This window comes from Lottia gigantea (assembly GCF_000327385.1).
Source record: "Lottia gigantea unplaced genomic scaffold LOTGIsca_177, whole genome shotgun sequence".
Classification (NCBI taxonomy): domain Eukaryota; kingdom Metazoa; phylum Mollusca; class Gastropoda; family Lottiidae; genus Lottia; species Lottia gigantea.
The window spans coordinates 193,868-209,072 of record NW_008708262.1 but is presented as its reverse complement, the minus strand read 5'-3'; the positions used below and the strand labels follow the sequence as shown (position 1 = coordinate 209,072).

General features: G+C 32.5%; 3 protein-coding genes across 3 annotated transcripts; 2 read left to right on the top strand and 1 right to left on the bottom strand.

Annotated features, from left to right (window-relative positions):
• Positions 1-220: 220 nt before the first annotated feature.
• On the top strand, positions 221-4,912 carry LOTGIDRAFT_201434 (hypothetical protein; the record flags this gene model as incomplete). The annotated part of the gene is made up of 11 exons (XM_009051990.1): positions 221-239; positions 480-516; positions 936-999; positions 1,374-1,447; positions 1,790-1,835; positions 2,174-2,279; positions 2,537-2,582; positions 3,252-3,348; positions 3,659-3,779; positions 4,104-4,207; positions 4,782-4,912. Coding segments are annotated over 11 exons (827 nt in total), but the record flags the coding sequence as incomplete, so codon positions are not given.
• A 535-nt stretch (positions 4,913-5,447) lies between these two features.
• On the bottom strand, positions 5,448-8,117 carry LOTGIDRAFT_226411 (hypothetical protein). The gene is made up of 5 exons (XM_009051989.1): positions 8,065-8,117; positions 7,104-7,227; positions 6,664-6,776; positions 5,914-6,067; positions 5,448-5,564 (listed from the first exon to the last, which is right to left on the bottom strand). The coding sequence occupies exons 2-5, from the start codon at positions 7,218-7,220 to the stop codon at positions 5,475-5,477; spliced, it is 474 nt and encodes a 157-aa protein (XP_009050237.1). The 5' UTR covers positions 7,221-7,227; positions 8,065-8,117; the 3' UTR covers positions 5,448-5,474.
• A 208-nt stretch (positions 8,118-8,325) lies between these two features.
• LOTGIDRAFT_238923 (hypothetical protein) lies at positions 8,326-13,709 on the top strand (the record flags this gene model as incomplete). The annotated part of the gene is made up of 9 exons (XM_009051988.1): positions 8,326-8,436; positions 8,995-9,075; positions 9,798-10,017; positions 10,511-10,591; positions 11,054-11,181; positions 11,723-11,883; positions 12,308-12,440; positions 13,093-13,236; positions 13,608-13,709. The coding sequence occupies exons 1-9, from the start codon at positions 8,434-8,436 to the stop codon at positions 13,707-13,709; spliced, it is 1,053 nt and encodes a 350-aa protein (XP_009050236.1). The 5' UTR covers positions 8,326-8,433.
• Positions 13,710-15,205: the final 1,496 nt, after the last annotated feature.

Here is a 15,205-nt window from a genome sequence, read left to right as displayed (position 1 = left end):
TTTAAACAGGAATATTAATGAAATGCAAATCATAACCATTTTTTTACTTTCAATGAATCATTTACCGTTACTCATAACTGTTATTACATAATAATCAATCTATATCAAAGAATATTTGCATCACTACTTCACTTTTCCATCTATAAACTCGAAGTAATACTATTATAAGAACGGCTCTGTCGGTGAGGTCTGTGTGTTACATACACCGATAAGGCTATAAAAATGGCGGATGACTTGAAGTAAACAAACCAACGTGTTTTTATTTATTGTTTCTGCTGACTCTTATTATTTTGTATTACTCTCATGCCACGGATTTGATTTACATATTTCATATTATATCCTCAATTGGTAGCTTATAGTGAAGTCGGCAAGACTTGTATTTAGAATTATTGGCCCAAACTTTTTCAAAAGGAGAGTGCTGTGAATATGACGGTGTCTATAATTGGCATTTGCTAACAAGTTATTATTTTTTTTTTCAGAACATACCAACCTAAAGAATACTACAGAAAGTTTCTTGTAAGTTAATTGTTTTGGTTTATAACTGTTGTGTATTCATCCACAATATTAATTCCATAATACAAATATGTAGGTCATAGATTACCTTGTATAAGTACCAATAAGTACCATAGATGAGACTATCATTCACTTTATCCAAATAGCTTTGTCAATCAAAATAATTTTTTTGGTACAGGAGGAGTTGCCCATACTGATAAAATATTCAATATTTTTGTGTGTGTGTGTGTGTTCATGTTTTCAAAGCAAACCTTTAGTAGAATCATGTTGATTGGCTCGTTTGGCTGATCACATGACATCATGAGAATTTATATCCTTAATCCCTAAATAAGCTACCGGTACTAAAGTGAAACACGGTACAGAATAGTTTTGGATCTGTTGAAGAGACTATGTATATTGATATACTGGTTTGATATTTGTAGGAAAAAGAAGTTAGACCAGATGGTAGAGAGTTAGGAGAATATAGGTCTACTGTTATCAATATAGGTAGGTAGAATAAGCTACAGAATATGTGTATTGACACAGTTATTTATGGAACAACCATTAAAGTCTTCAAATCATTAAACTTTAACCAGTGATTGTTGTTCCATAAACCTGTGCCTAGATGTAATTCAGTCTAATTTCCTTTTTTATTAATAGCTTTTTTTCTTTCCCTTACAACGCTAAGATTTTGTGACACGAACAAAAAGGGCATGCATTCAGTGTCTAATGCTTCTCGAAATAGACCTTTTCCCAGCACTGGAAAGGGAAGACATTTGATTGGCCAAATCAAAATCAAAATTTGAATTAGACAGTTACTAAGTATATTACTGAACAGATCTCAATGAGTAATTTTGCTTTTTGCTGATTTTATATTGCAGGATGTATTACTACAGCAGAAGGTTCAGCCTTAGTTAAATTAGGGAACACAACTGTAATATGTGGTATCAAAGCGGTGAGTTTCTACCCTCTGATTTCAAAAAATGTCAAAGGAAAGAATTAACTCTGGCATAAAACTTTATTTAAAGGGACAGTTGCGCCATTTTAGGGGGTTGATTTGAGTCTTGAATATATGTTAATAGTCTTCAGAAGTACTAAAAATGTATGAAAATCGCATAATTCCTTCAAAAATATATCAAACTAGAAATTTCTTTTCCTATTTCTATACACGTCTTTTCTACATATGGCAGTGTCACAAAAAAAAACTGGTCCCTTTTAGCAGTCTAGAAAATCATGTTAGAATTGACGAAATTACAGTGAGCGTTCATGCAAAACTCTTTTTTTTCATTTCATTTAGGAACTTGCTAATCCAAAAGCAGAATATCCAAAGAAAGGCTTTATAGGTAAAATTATTTTAACTGTGTTGTCATGTCTGAAATCAAAGCGATTATAAAGAGGATTTATAAATATTTTATGCTTATATCGGGGACGATGATAGGATGTGGGTTCCGATCTCGATCAGCATGTAATAGTTCAATGACCTTGAATAAGTCATCTTCGACATCTTCACTCATACTTGACCCAGCTGTAAATGGGTACGGATAATCCATGAAAGATCAATGCCAAAAGGTTTAGCCAAGTACCAGCTGGTAGAAAGGATCCTTAACTGTGAACCTATGTTGTTATCCTTGTAAAAAATAGTCTGTCTTCTTCTTCTTATTCTAAATTTTGCTTGTTTCAGTACCAAATGTAGAACTGTCACCAATGTGTAGTTCCCAGTTCAGACCAGGTCCTCCTGGTGAACAGGCTCAAGTTTTATCTCAGTTTTCTGTTGATGTTCTTCAAAAGTAAGACTTTTACTATTCCTATGTTTTTGTCTTAACAGGGCTTTTGATCAAGTTTTATTTGCCAATCACATCTGACTGTGCCCAAAACGCCCATTTGTGATTTTGGATAGAAAAAATGGACTGATCTCTCTGGAGTGGATTTTCACACATGAGTGTTGGCAAATCAACATAAAATACATAGACTAAAATGTCTGACTGAAAATTTGAGTATCAATGGCAGATATTTTCATACAGAAAGTTATTTTTGTTTATTTTAGTTCTGGTTGTATAAATTTAGAAGATTTATGTATTACCCCAGGAAAGGTTAGTTATATCTTTGAAATGATTATTGTGGTTTGTTCCTAAAAAGTTGGAATAAGAAGTATCTAAACACTGTTCTTACTTGTAACATAAATAAAATGATTGAAAGCTTGAACTTATTAGGGCATTGATCACATTACCATTTTATCCAATGATGTAGAAGCTTATGCAAGTCATGAGATTTGTTTTAGATAGGGGTGGAGCTTCAGCTATGCAATGACATCAAAATTGGCTGGTTGTAGTGTACCTAAGCTCCACCTACTTTCCTCTAAGATTCTAATAGGCCTTTATGTTAAGTTATCCATGTATGGTACAACAACAAATTGCTGATAATAGACCATGATTTTCCTCAAACACACGTTTTAAAGGAGCACCTTCACTATCTGTTCGACCAATCATATCTTAGTTTCAGAAACAGGAATTATTTAAGCTTACATAATCAGTAATAGTGTTCACAGCTCATCATCGAAATTTGAGTCTTTAAATCTATGTGTTTCCATAATTATTCACGTTTGAAAGTTACAAATTCGACTCGAATTTTAGTGAGACTATACCATATATAGAAAACACATTTATAGAAATAGACAGTGAAATTTCTAGTTTGAGGTATATTTATTTCTTAAAAACACTACCTATTAGAATATGTGATGAAATTCTGTTTTATATTAACAGCTAGTATGGTCATTACAATGTGATATGATATGTTTGGATTATGATGGTAATGTAACTGATGCCTGTGTTCTTAGTTTAATATCAGCTCTCAAAAATAGTAAGTCATTTTAGAATGGATTTTTGACACAAATCTGTAATGTCAAGATATTGAATAATTTTTGTTGTATTCTTGAAACGATCTTAGCACTAGGATATCTCAGAGACAGTGTTACAAGCTAACACCTTATGACATACTAGCGCTAAGATCGTTTTCAGAAAAGGGGGCCTGAGTCACTATGTATTTATTTTTTCAAAATCAGAATTTTCTCCCAAAATATGCCAGTGGGACAAAATAGATGTGTTACTTGTAAAAATGATAATGTAGATCAATATTTACTAAGGATACTGTATAATCTGTGCAATTTCAGCATTATTACCTACTGTAAAAGTCAATGAAGAAACAGAAGCTATAGAAACAGATGATATTAATATAATCAACTTACCAGTTCAATCAACACCTATTGCTACTACTTTTGCTGTATTTGATGAGTAAGGCCAAGTTGATTATAATCCTTGTATTGGAAAAAGGTTTTCCAAACTATTTTGTATTTAAGTGTAGCAGGGATACTGATAGCATCTATTGGCACCATTTCAATTTTCAGTCAGATGACTGTAATAAAACGCTTAGTTTTAGTGGAATTGCAGGAACCACAGACAGCTGAGGATAGCTAAGATTCTCTCAACAGTTGAAATATGTAATTAGGTAGGTCAATGGTGATTCCTGCTAATGTTTGGTTTTGAACAAGAATTTGATTTTTAATTCCTTTGTCAAGTCAGCAAGCCATTTAGTCTTAACTTGTCCATTTCATTTAGCAATATCCTGTTTGTTGACCCAACAGTTGAAGAAGAGTCCTTAGCAACAGGAGTTTTAACAGTAGTCACTAAAGATGATAAGATCTGTATGCTACACAAACCTGGTAAGTGGAAAGTTTGTTTCCTAATTTGTAATGACAGACCTCAGTTTGCCAGTTTGCAATTTTCTAAACCCAACATAGGATATGACTACACCCTAAAGGTTTCTAGCTTTTTATGTGTATTGATACCATTAATGGAAAGTAAAGATAGTGGACCACAGGCATATATGCCCACCACGGCATGCGGATGGTAAATATTCAAGATTTTGGGGCAAGGGCAATAACTCTGCTTCTTACGGTCGAGAATAGCTCAAATTCGAACTTGATCTTCGTTTTGAATGAATATGTATACACATAACGAATTTCATTTGATTCCATCAAAAAATCTAGTTTTTAGAGCGTTTACAAGCAAATTTTGACGGACGGACAGGGGTGCCGACAATATATGTCCACATAGAGAGATGTGGGCGTATAAAAACTGCTCATAATATCTTAGGATTTTTGATATAGCTATGTCATTCAACACTTAGTTTTTATAGAATTGCTAATCCCACCATGGCTATGCTAAAAATTGGAATGGTCAGAATTAATGTTTAGTGCTCCTAAAACACATTAAACCATTTTATACCTTTTTCAGGTGGGAGTCCATTAAAAGATTCTCAAATACAGATGTGTATAGATAGAGCCAAGTCTAGGAGTACTCAAGCTATTAAATTAATAGAAGATACACAATGTTCTCTTGATAGATGACAATAAATACATATTCCTTACAAGTTTGTTTCTACCTTTACCAGCATGACACATTTATATAATATCAAATGGAGAGATTGTGACTGATAGCAGTTAGCCATCATTGATCCTATCTTCACAATGCCTAAAGAATTGAATCAATTACCTTGACTGCAATATTCACCTTTCTTGTATTACAGAAGTTTGCAAATGCAGAAATTTGATTGGATGTTAGAGAATAGTCAATCATAACCCAGGATTACACTCGCAGCCTAATTGTGAACTGTTTTTCTGTTGAGAGTGTACAACTCAATAAATAGTTGCATTTACAATCCTGTGACAGACAAAAGGTGGCTATTGCAGTCAGGCCTGCGACTACAAGGGGGGCTATTACAGAGGGCATACTCTCATCAGCCCTTCTAACCTGTGTCAAGGTGGAACTGGCTAGAAAAAAGTGAAGAATAATCTACAGAATTCAGTTTATAGCCCTAACAACCTCAAACTATATAAAACATAGTAGCAAATATGACCTTATCTTTAGGCACGCCTTGCAACAGAATCAAGTCAAAAGAAACAAGTTTTTTTTTTTAATTTATTTTATTTAAATGATGAACTCGTATGGTATAGGTTCAATCAACTGTGGCTTGTTTTTGTCTGTTCTGACAAAGAAACCTGGTTTAGGTTGGGCAGCCTGAAAAATATAACATTAACATATCTAATTCATCATGTTCAAATGGATTTTCAATTTTGCCAGGACAGAGGCATTAGCCTGAATTCCAACCTTTTGGAGAAACATTGCCAGCAACTCGTGAACTTTTCTCATGAGAAACTATATCAATCATAAGTGACTTAGTATTTTATAATGAAAAGTGGTATCAGGTGTCATGAAGAGTAAGCATACCCTGTCTGGCACCACTCCCATCATAGCTGCTCAACAGATAGGAATAGGTATATTACATTTAAGATTCATACACAGTTATATCAAAATCATGGCAAAATACAACTGCATTTGGTGGGCTACAGGAAACATATCAACATACCTGTCTTTTAAGTTGGGGTTTAGGTTGTTTATTCTTTTTAGCTTCTTCAATTAATCTTTGATTTTCTTTCACTCTCTTGATGAAATCATCTCGACATCTTGAAGGCTTAACATGTTCAATTCTCACACTGATTTTCTTGGCCATGATACGTGTTCTGTGAAAGGAAATCACATGGTTAACTTACAATTTAACAGTTTGTGACCTTCATTAGTCAGATGAAGACAGATTAGTCATTTTGTGGGTTGATTTTGGTCTTGAATATATGGCAATAGTCTTCAGAAGTACTAGAAATGTATGAAAATCACATAATTCCTTCAAAAATAGTGAACTCGAACTAGGAATTATACTGTCTATTTGTATATAAGCTTATGTCTTTTCTATATAAGGAGGTGTCAAGAAAAGACGAGTTGTCTTATAAACGCAGACAATTCTGGACACACATGGATTTGAAGGCTCTAATTTCGATCAAAAGCTCCGAACACTATTACTGATTAGCTGAGCTTAAGAATTCTGAAACTACAGTACGATTGGTCAAAAGGATGGCCAACTCGTCCCTTTAAATTATCAATTTAAATCATTAGATTTAGATATCTTGAAAATCTCAAATTAAGTACCTGTAATGTAGGAGGCAGATCCCAATTGAAAGATCGTAACTAATTCTACAGAAACTAGACTGACTTGAAAAAAGTTACCTGGATTCATATGAAATCCAGCTATTTTAAGAGCATCCAAATGTTTCTTAGTACTTACCGTACTCTTTTGTTGACAGTTACACCTAAAGCTCTTCTGGCTACATTGAATACTCGACCGGTTTTACCATGGTAATATTTATGGGGCATACCCTTCTGAATTCTGGGGTCAGCCTAAAATTGAACAAGCCAAGTTTAATTATATAATAGAACCAGGTATCACCACAATGCAAAGCTGCATAAAAAAACTCGTGTGTGATTTAATGGGCAATACTTTTTTTTGTAGGTCGAAAACTTTTGCTTAAATTTGTGAAAACTATACACCAAAATCTGGTGTCCCTTAATGTATCTGATAGTTTTAGCTAAAATAAAATCCAGCTGCTCATTTTTTAACACCAAAACTATTTAAAAAATTTGTTATGTGCAAAATAGCCAAAACTGACACTTCAGACATAATACGTTATTATTCCAGAGTTCAATTCATCATAACATTATTCTTACCTTAATGTCAACATAATCACCCCTTTTAAATACATGCATATACCTAGAAGTGTGGACCACACCCCTTTTCCTGAAGGGACAGGCCAATAAGCGTCGTGTTCCTGCTCTGATACCCATTCTTTAGCTAAAAGAGAAAATAATATCAATTACGCAAAACTGTCAAAGAATTCATTACTGTACCTTTCTAGAGACATATTTTTCTCAATTATACTATATGGAAGTATCCCATCCAAAAACACGAGACAATAATATGGATTTAACATACAGAAGTATGTTTATTCCATCAAATTGTCTTGAATAAACACAATGAACACAGTTTGTATTGACTTGTGTTTGTGATCTTATCACTTCAAAATATTCAAATCTTATATATCAGTAACTAAGATTGTTTGGTGACAACTATAGGTAAAAGAGCTCGTTATTACAGCCATAAATTAAAAGGAAATCAAAGATTAACGGTAGGCCCAACTAATATGCAAACAGCATACTGTACTTGTACAAAATTCCAATGTAGTTTAGCCCAAGAATGCAACTTTTGATCTGATGCATATAGTTTATTGTCCTTATGCTTCTGGGCTTAAAAAATGACAGACTGAACAGTGAAGCCAAATCCAAGATCATGAAGGAAGAATCAAACTAAGAGGTGCAAGTAATAAGGTTTCTATTTTGTGTCAGTACAAATATTGTTGTTGAATAGGAGATATTATAACGTCTAGATTAAGAAACACTAACAGAAGGATACTGAAAATCGCCAAAATATCGTGTTTGAGTCTCAGCAGAATGCAATGAAAACAATTCTGTCCTGAGCAAACACGTGTTTTGTGTTTATTTTTTGTAATTTGTAGGCCTTTAGTGTGAATTAAAGGAAGTTGGGGCTGATAATTACGTAAAAACATTGTTATAAAAGATGTATGATATATTTTAAAGTAAAAATAAAATACAAGTTTTGACTATTAATTACATTATTCAACTCTAATCTCAGAGAAGATGAAAACGGGCACTTGCCTCGTGAATGGCCGACAAGTAAAAGACGGATCGATGAGAATTTACGAGAGTTGTAAAATATTAAAATTCTTTGGCGAATTTACTATATTTACACCCCTTTCTGTTTTCTCAAAATAATGAGATAAATAAATTTACTTTTAGCTCAATTTGAAAAAATTAAGAGAAAATATATATTTACATTTTTATATCCCGAGAGTCAATCCAAAACAACATGGCGGACAAAGTTACAAGAAATACTTCGTGTCATGAAAATTGTTTGAATTAATGATGTAATACTTATAGAATCATCCAATTTAACTATTTTCCAGTTGGAACAAAGTTGAACATGGTATGGCACATTTCTTTTCTATGCTGACATGCGTTTGCATGAGTGCATTTTTGGCTGAAAAGCCATCAACTGGATGTGATTAAAATGGAATGTTTGTTTTGATTTTGCTTCCTCAAACTTGAAGGCACTGGCCTAATTATTTGCCCTCTATTTTTTTCAGCATATCTTGGATGGTGTTGCTTTTTAGGAATAATGTGTACATTTGTTGATTTTAGTGAAATAGGCAAAGAATTAGCTATTAGTATCAGGGCAATGGATTAGGCTTGGTTAAGCTCATGTGTCAAATTAACTTTGCCAACAAAAACTCAATGCAACATCATAATTGTCGTGAAGAAAGTATTTGGCCTAATGCTTAATGCTGACAATAGCATCCTCTAACAGGACAACCAACCCTGCATTAAAATCTTCTCAATGATATCAATACCTGATACACTCCACTTTTAACAAGACCTGAATGTAAGCAAGATGCGTCTTATACAAAGTAATTCACAACATAGAAGATATTATTCTCCAAAATGAAAAAAAAACTATGATCAATGTAATTATTTTTTTTTCCAGGGAGCCAATGCCTCTCAGTTAGAGAAAGAAATAGGATCTGAACAGTTTCCAATTAATGAACATTATTTCGGTCTTGTAAATGTAAGTACTGGTAACGAAAGTGACATGTTCATCAATTTTACTAAATTTTTAACCTTTAACAAAAAAATGGTCTACTTTTGATTGCATTACTTAAAAAAAGATCCTGGCACCTGAGTGTTTCTTTTAAGGTAATCAACTGTAGTCCATTTGTTTTTAGTAACAAAACTTTTAACCAAGTCGGACAGTATAGGGTTGTTCATGACTTTATTCTGAAAGATGTGTGTTACTTTACTACAATAAAATACAAATTTTTACTTTACTTACAAAGAAATTAAAACAAATGCCTATGTAAAATAATCCCCAAATCAGTCCAATTTTGAATAAAACGGTTTCATATCTCTTAAAAGAAGTAAAAATTTATCATTAAAATAGCCAGTTAAAAATCATAGATCATGGGGAAATTCATCTTCACAATTGTCAAGGTATTACAAACTTCATACTTATACCTTGACTGCAATAGTCACCTTTTATGTATCATTGAAATTTGTAAATTAAGTAATTTGATTGGATTGTACACTAGCGAAAAGAGCCAATCAGAGACTTTGTTAGAAAGTCTGTGAACACAAAGGCATGATTTTACTGTTGATGGCTCTAATTGGTTGTATTTGCCAGCATACAATCCAATCAAAGCACTACATTCTGTGATACAAGAACAATGGCTATTGATGTCAAGGTATAAGTACAAAGTTTGTAATTTGATGTATGTTTTGTTTTTCTTTCAGTTTGGTAATACATGTTATTGTAACTCTGTTTTACAAGCCTTGTATTTCTGTCGCTCGTTCAGAGAAAAGGTTTTACAATACAAACAACTACAGAAAAACCAAAAGAAAGAAACCCTGCTGACTTGCCTAGCTGATCTATTCTTTAGCATAGCTACACAGAAGAAAAAAGTGGGAACAATAGCACCTAAGAAATTTATCACTAGACTAAGGAAAGAAAATGGTTAGTTTCAATCAGTTTGCAAAAAAATTGATAAGCTTAAATAAAAAGACAATAGATAATTCTGGACACATGGATTCAAAGGCTCATAATTCGACTGTGAGCTGTCAATACTATTCCTGATTAGCTCAGCAAAAAAATTCCAGTTTCTGAGACTAAAGTATTATTAAAGTATGATTGGTAAAAAAAAAAGGGCCTACCATGTATTTAGATGGAAAATTAATGCAAAATCAAAACTGGATAATCTTTATTAAGTGACTGACAGATCTTTGGAATACCTTTGTGATTAGCTAATTACAAGCTATTTAGAGTCTTGTGAGACAAATTTTTATTTTTCTTACTCATTAGAATACCTCTACTTTCTATTAATGTAAGTATTAGACTTCCAATAATGGAATATATCATGAATGAAAATGAGGGAAGCCATCTTTAAAGTCTGAGATAGCCTTCAATTTTTGATATGCATTTTATTTGGCCTATTGTTTATTGTTTTCAGAGCAGTTTGATAATTTTATGCAACAGGATGCTCATGAATTTTTGAATTATTTATTAAATACAGTAGCTGATTTATTACAAGGTAAGGTCAAATTTCTTTTCACCAATATAGGGATGAAAATATATTGATGGTCATATCTTTACAAAAAAAAGAAAAACAATTTTCTTTAAATATTCATGAAGATCCTTTCTACCACCCAGGCCCATAACTAGGGAGGAGAACTATATTCGCCGCCCCCGCCCACCCTTGCAAAATTCTCAATTGAAGCTGAAATCAGCCTCTATCAGCTATTGTCCCCCATGCAAATGCTGCCGCCCCCCTTGAAACATTGGACTACTACCAGCATACTACCAGTTGGTCCTTGGAAAAACCTATTATCAATGATCTTTCCCAGAATATTCATTTACCCATAGGAAAGATGTCCTTTAAAGTTGGTCTGATGTCTTTGCTCCTAGATGTCTTGTATTCCAACTCCCTTACAGACTGTACTTCAGCCTGCCTAGATCTTAGCTAGTTCATATTATGTATTATTGAAATTTGTAGCTGATAAACAGGGAAGTAAACCGAAGAATAGTTCTGGAGATTCTAAAGGGAAACCTGATCCAACCTGGGTACATGATATTTTTCAAGGTACATTAACTAATGAAACAAGATGTTTAAATTGTGAAACAGTAAGTGCTTTCTTATTTCTTTTGGTATGTTTCATAGAATTTTGAACATACTCATTTGTAGTGAATCAGTTGTATGAATTCATGGTGATGCTGTATTGGTGTCTTCTGCTTGTTTTGGGATTCACAGAAATAGCCAGAAATTTAATAAAACAGTTGAAACAGGGTTGGAATGCAAAAAAAAACCTCTTTACAATTCCTTAAGTGCTTACCCTGTATTTAAGGTGAAGCAAACATTGCCTTTGAGAATAAAATATAGAATTTCTATAGCCTCTATCGTCTGATAACTTGATATCAATAAGCACTTTCTTGTTTCATTGAAGTTTGTGATTGGATTGGATTGTATGCTATTGAATACAGCCAATCAGAGCCCTCTGTTCATAAAGTCTTGGCATGTAACCACTTGTTCTTGTCGCGCTGTCAACTTGTGTTTGATAAGAAAAGTGCTAAATGATGTCAAGGTATTAGACAATGTTTCTAATACCTTGACATTGTGAAAATGCTATCCACCATCAATTGATAAGTTTTGTATTGATTATTTTAGGTAAGCAGTAAAGATGAAGATTTCTTAGATCTATCTGTTGATGTAGAACAGAATACATCTATAACACATTGTTTACGGGGGTTCAGTAATACAGAAACATTGTGTGCTGAACATAAATATTACTGTGAAGTCTGTTGCAGTAAACAAGAAGCTCAAAAACGGTATAATTTAGTTCTATTTTCAATCAGTTCGACTATTTTCCTGATTCTATAATTTCATAAAGATTCTACTTCTCGATTCCTCACTCCTATGAAGTGTCTGCGCTTCGTTTTTTCCTAAACTATCAAATCTGATAAACTTTTTGATTCTAAAATTGAATGAACTGCAGATATGATAAGCTCTTGTCATTTAGAGTATTTTACTTGTGGAATTACTTTTAGAAGCCTTGACGATTCATTTTGGACGTTGGTCAAATGAGTAAAGTACTGCTTGATAGGTTCAGCTTAAAATATGTCTGTGTAAAAAAGTGTTGAACATTTTGTGCAATGAATCTATAAAGACTATAAGAAATTGTGTTTCAAATGTTAGTAAATGTATAGATAACATGTTAAAATATTATAGTTTTGGTTTGTCATATTTTTTCAGAATGAGAGTAAAGAAATTACCACAAATCTTGGCTTTACATTTAAAAAGGTTTAAATATATGGAACAGTTAAATAGATATATTAAAGTGTCATATAGAGTTGTTTTTCCTTTAGAGCTACGTTTGTTTAATACAGTAAGTATATTGATCATGTCCTTGCAAGGAGAAAATATCCACCCTGATATAGCAAATGAACTCTTCTTCACACTGTATATTGGTAGGAAAAGCATGTGTTTAGAAGAGTGTAAGTTTGAAACAAACTTTAAAAGTTTCAATAATTAATGTAGTGTAATGGATATATTGTCTTCTATAGAGGTTCTATTCTTTAGTCATAGCACCTGGTAGGACCAACTGATGAATATATACACTTGTTTATAAAAGAGCTATCTTGGTCGAAGATTTTTGTCGTTGACTCAAATCTTAAGTAAAATCTCGCATGTGCCTGTGCTTCCACGACTAGATTATCGCCTCTCCGAAAGGATTTATAATATCAAACATGTTTGATAGTTGTCTCTGATAGTTTTATCGTCTGCAAGACAGACCGTCATCATCCAATCAGATTCATTTTCTCAATTGCATGATCCACAAGATGGAAAAGACCAACAGGAGATTCTGTCTCCTCGTGTGTCCGTGGCAGTCGTTGAAACTCAAGACAAGACTCTAATCGGCGACAAAAGTCTCCAACCAAGATTGATCATGTGCCCACACCTTAAGAGTTAGTATTCCTTTAAATGAACTGGCAACTCAAGTGAATTAATTTTTAAATGAACCTTGATATATTTTCTAGTCTGATGATGCCTGTAATCCAGAAAGAATGTATGATTTAATGGCAGTAGTAGTTCACTGTGGTAGTGGACCTAATCGTGGTCATTATATTAGTATTGTTAAAAGTCATGGTTTCTGGCTGCTATTCGATGATGATATTGTAGATGTAAGTAATAATTCATCAACGTTTTTATTGCACCATATTATGGAGGCGGGCTAGAAAAGAAGTAATTTTATAATTTTATGAAAAGTTTTTTTTGTATTGGGCGTTATAAGAGATTCTCTCGTATGTCAAAACAGATTTTCAGAATTTCTATGACCTTCACCTTGACCTTATGTAAAAATGGCAGGAAGATCATATGTGGCTCTTCTTTGTTGACAAAGTTCAAAGTCGTTAAACAAAAGTTTGAGCTTGCTGAGTTTCGGATTTGAGAAAAAGTCATAAACACAATTTTAGCAACAGGTATCGAATGCAGCATCAGTCCCAGTTTGTTATGAAATTTCTTGATGATCAGTTTTCAATTCTTTGTTTTGTAGAAAATAGAAGCCAGTCAAATAGAAGAATTTTATGGAATTCCGTCAGACATGCAGAAGAATTCAGAATCTGGTTATATCTTATTTTATCAAAGTAGAGAGTAAATTCGTTTCTTTAGTATTTTTTACCCTCTATTTTACATTTCTACACCTCCATTATTTTATTTTATTTTTCCTGAATGCAAAACTCAACTCGTCTGGGATTCGCCTAATACCATATATCATTATGCAAGATAATCTTTTAAACAAGATGGAAGCCAAACTTTTGCCTTCTATTTTGTACTGTATCCAAATTATCATATATTTTCAAAATATAATAAACAAATCTAATTGGTTACTAGTGCAATAAAATCAACCAATCAGAACTCGTGAAATTATTTAAATTATGATAACCTTAGGTAGTGTGATTGATCTGTTTCTTTACTCAATGAAATTTTTTTGAAAAAACACAAGTATGCTATTAACATGATTTCTAAATATGGCAATTTCATTTAAACTTTTCCACAAAGTTTATGTTATTTTTAGCAAGATTGCAAAACATTTTGATAATTAAAAATCATAGATAAAGAAACAAAATAACACATAATCCAGGGTTATAGCTAGAAATGATCTAGGCAAATTTGGTATAGGTTTGAATCTAAATTTTTTAGCAAGGATTTAATAGAATGAAAAGAACTCGCCCTATGAATGGAAATATATGAAAACTTAAAGGGATTGTAAACAGGTTTTCTAAAATTTTTATACATACTGGGGACTCTGATAGAATCAATCAGACGTCTGTGGTTCCTGCAATTCTACTAAAACTAATAAAGTGTTTTATGACGTCACTAATTGCAAAATATGCTATATTACATAAGGCCCATCATGATTAGTGATGTCATCAAACACTTAGTTTTATGGAATTGCAGGAACCACAGACGCCTGATACATACAAAATTTAGAAAACCTCTTTACAATCCCTTTAATAATGAAATAGTTGTTACTATCAATATTAAGCACAGTAAATGGTTGATTTAAATGGAAAGTCCTAGATCTCTGGGGAAAAAAAGAATTTTCTCAATTTTTTCCAATACGATTTAAAATGGCTACTTAGTGGTGTGGCTTTCAAAACAAGTATTATAATTTAGACTGCTGTGAATTGCCTGTTATTGAATAAAAAAATTGGAATACAATTGGTTTATAGGAAATTGTCTATTATAAGGTTAAAGATACGTTCCCACTACAAATTTAAATTTCATTAATTCATATCAAATGCACAGAAAAATTATGTTAAGATTTTCTGAGATCACTTGTGCTTTTTAAATGATTTAAATCATGACTTTCTCGATAGTTGATTTTCTAAACATGATTACCATTCTATGGTAGTATATCATGGACTCAAATTCATACAAGAAGATTTGTATGGCATCCATTTTTGTATTTTGTTTTGAAAAGACAAGCTAAAAGTTTCAGAATATTTTCATTTTAAAAAAAACCCAGTAAAATTGTGCATGTCATTATAGTTTAAAAATACATTGAAATGGTGTATTCCATACTTTAAAATTATATTTAAATGGTGTATTTTGTAGTCCATACTTTAAAAATACACTGAAATGGTGTAT

What these genes read in the sequence shown, in the direction of transcription:
- LOTGIDRAFT_226411 (XM_009051989.1), bottom strand. Translation starts at nt 7,220, where the DNA reads ATGGGTATCAGAGCAGGAACACGACGCTTATTGGCCTGTCCCTTCAGG. An exon ending in GTGATTATGTTGACATTAAG is followed by an intron (nt 6,777 to 7,103) that starts GTAAGAATAATG and finishes GTTCAATTTTAG; the next exon opens with GCTGACCCCAGAATTCAGAA. An exon ending in AACCCCAACTTAAAAGACAG is followed by an intron (nt 5,565 to 5,913) that starts GTATGTTGATAT and finishes TATATTTTTCAG; the next exon opens with GCTGCCCAACCTAAACCAGG.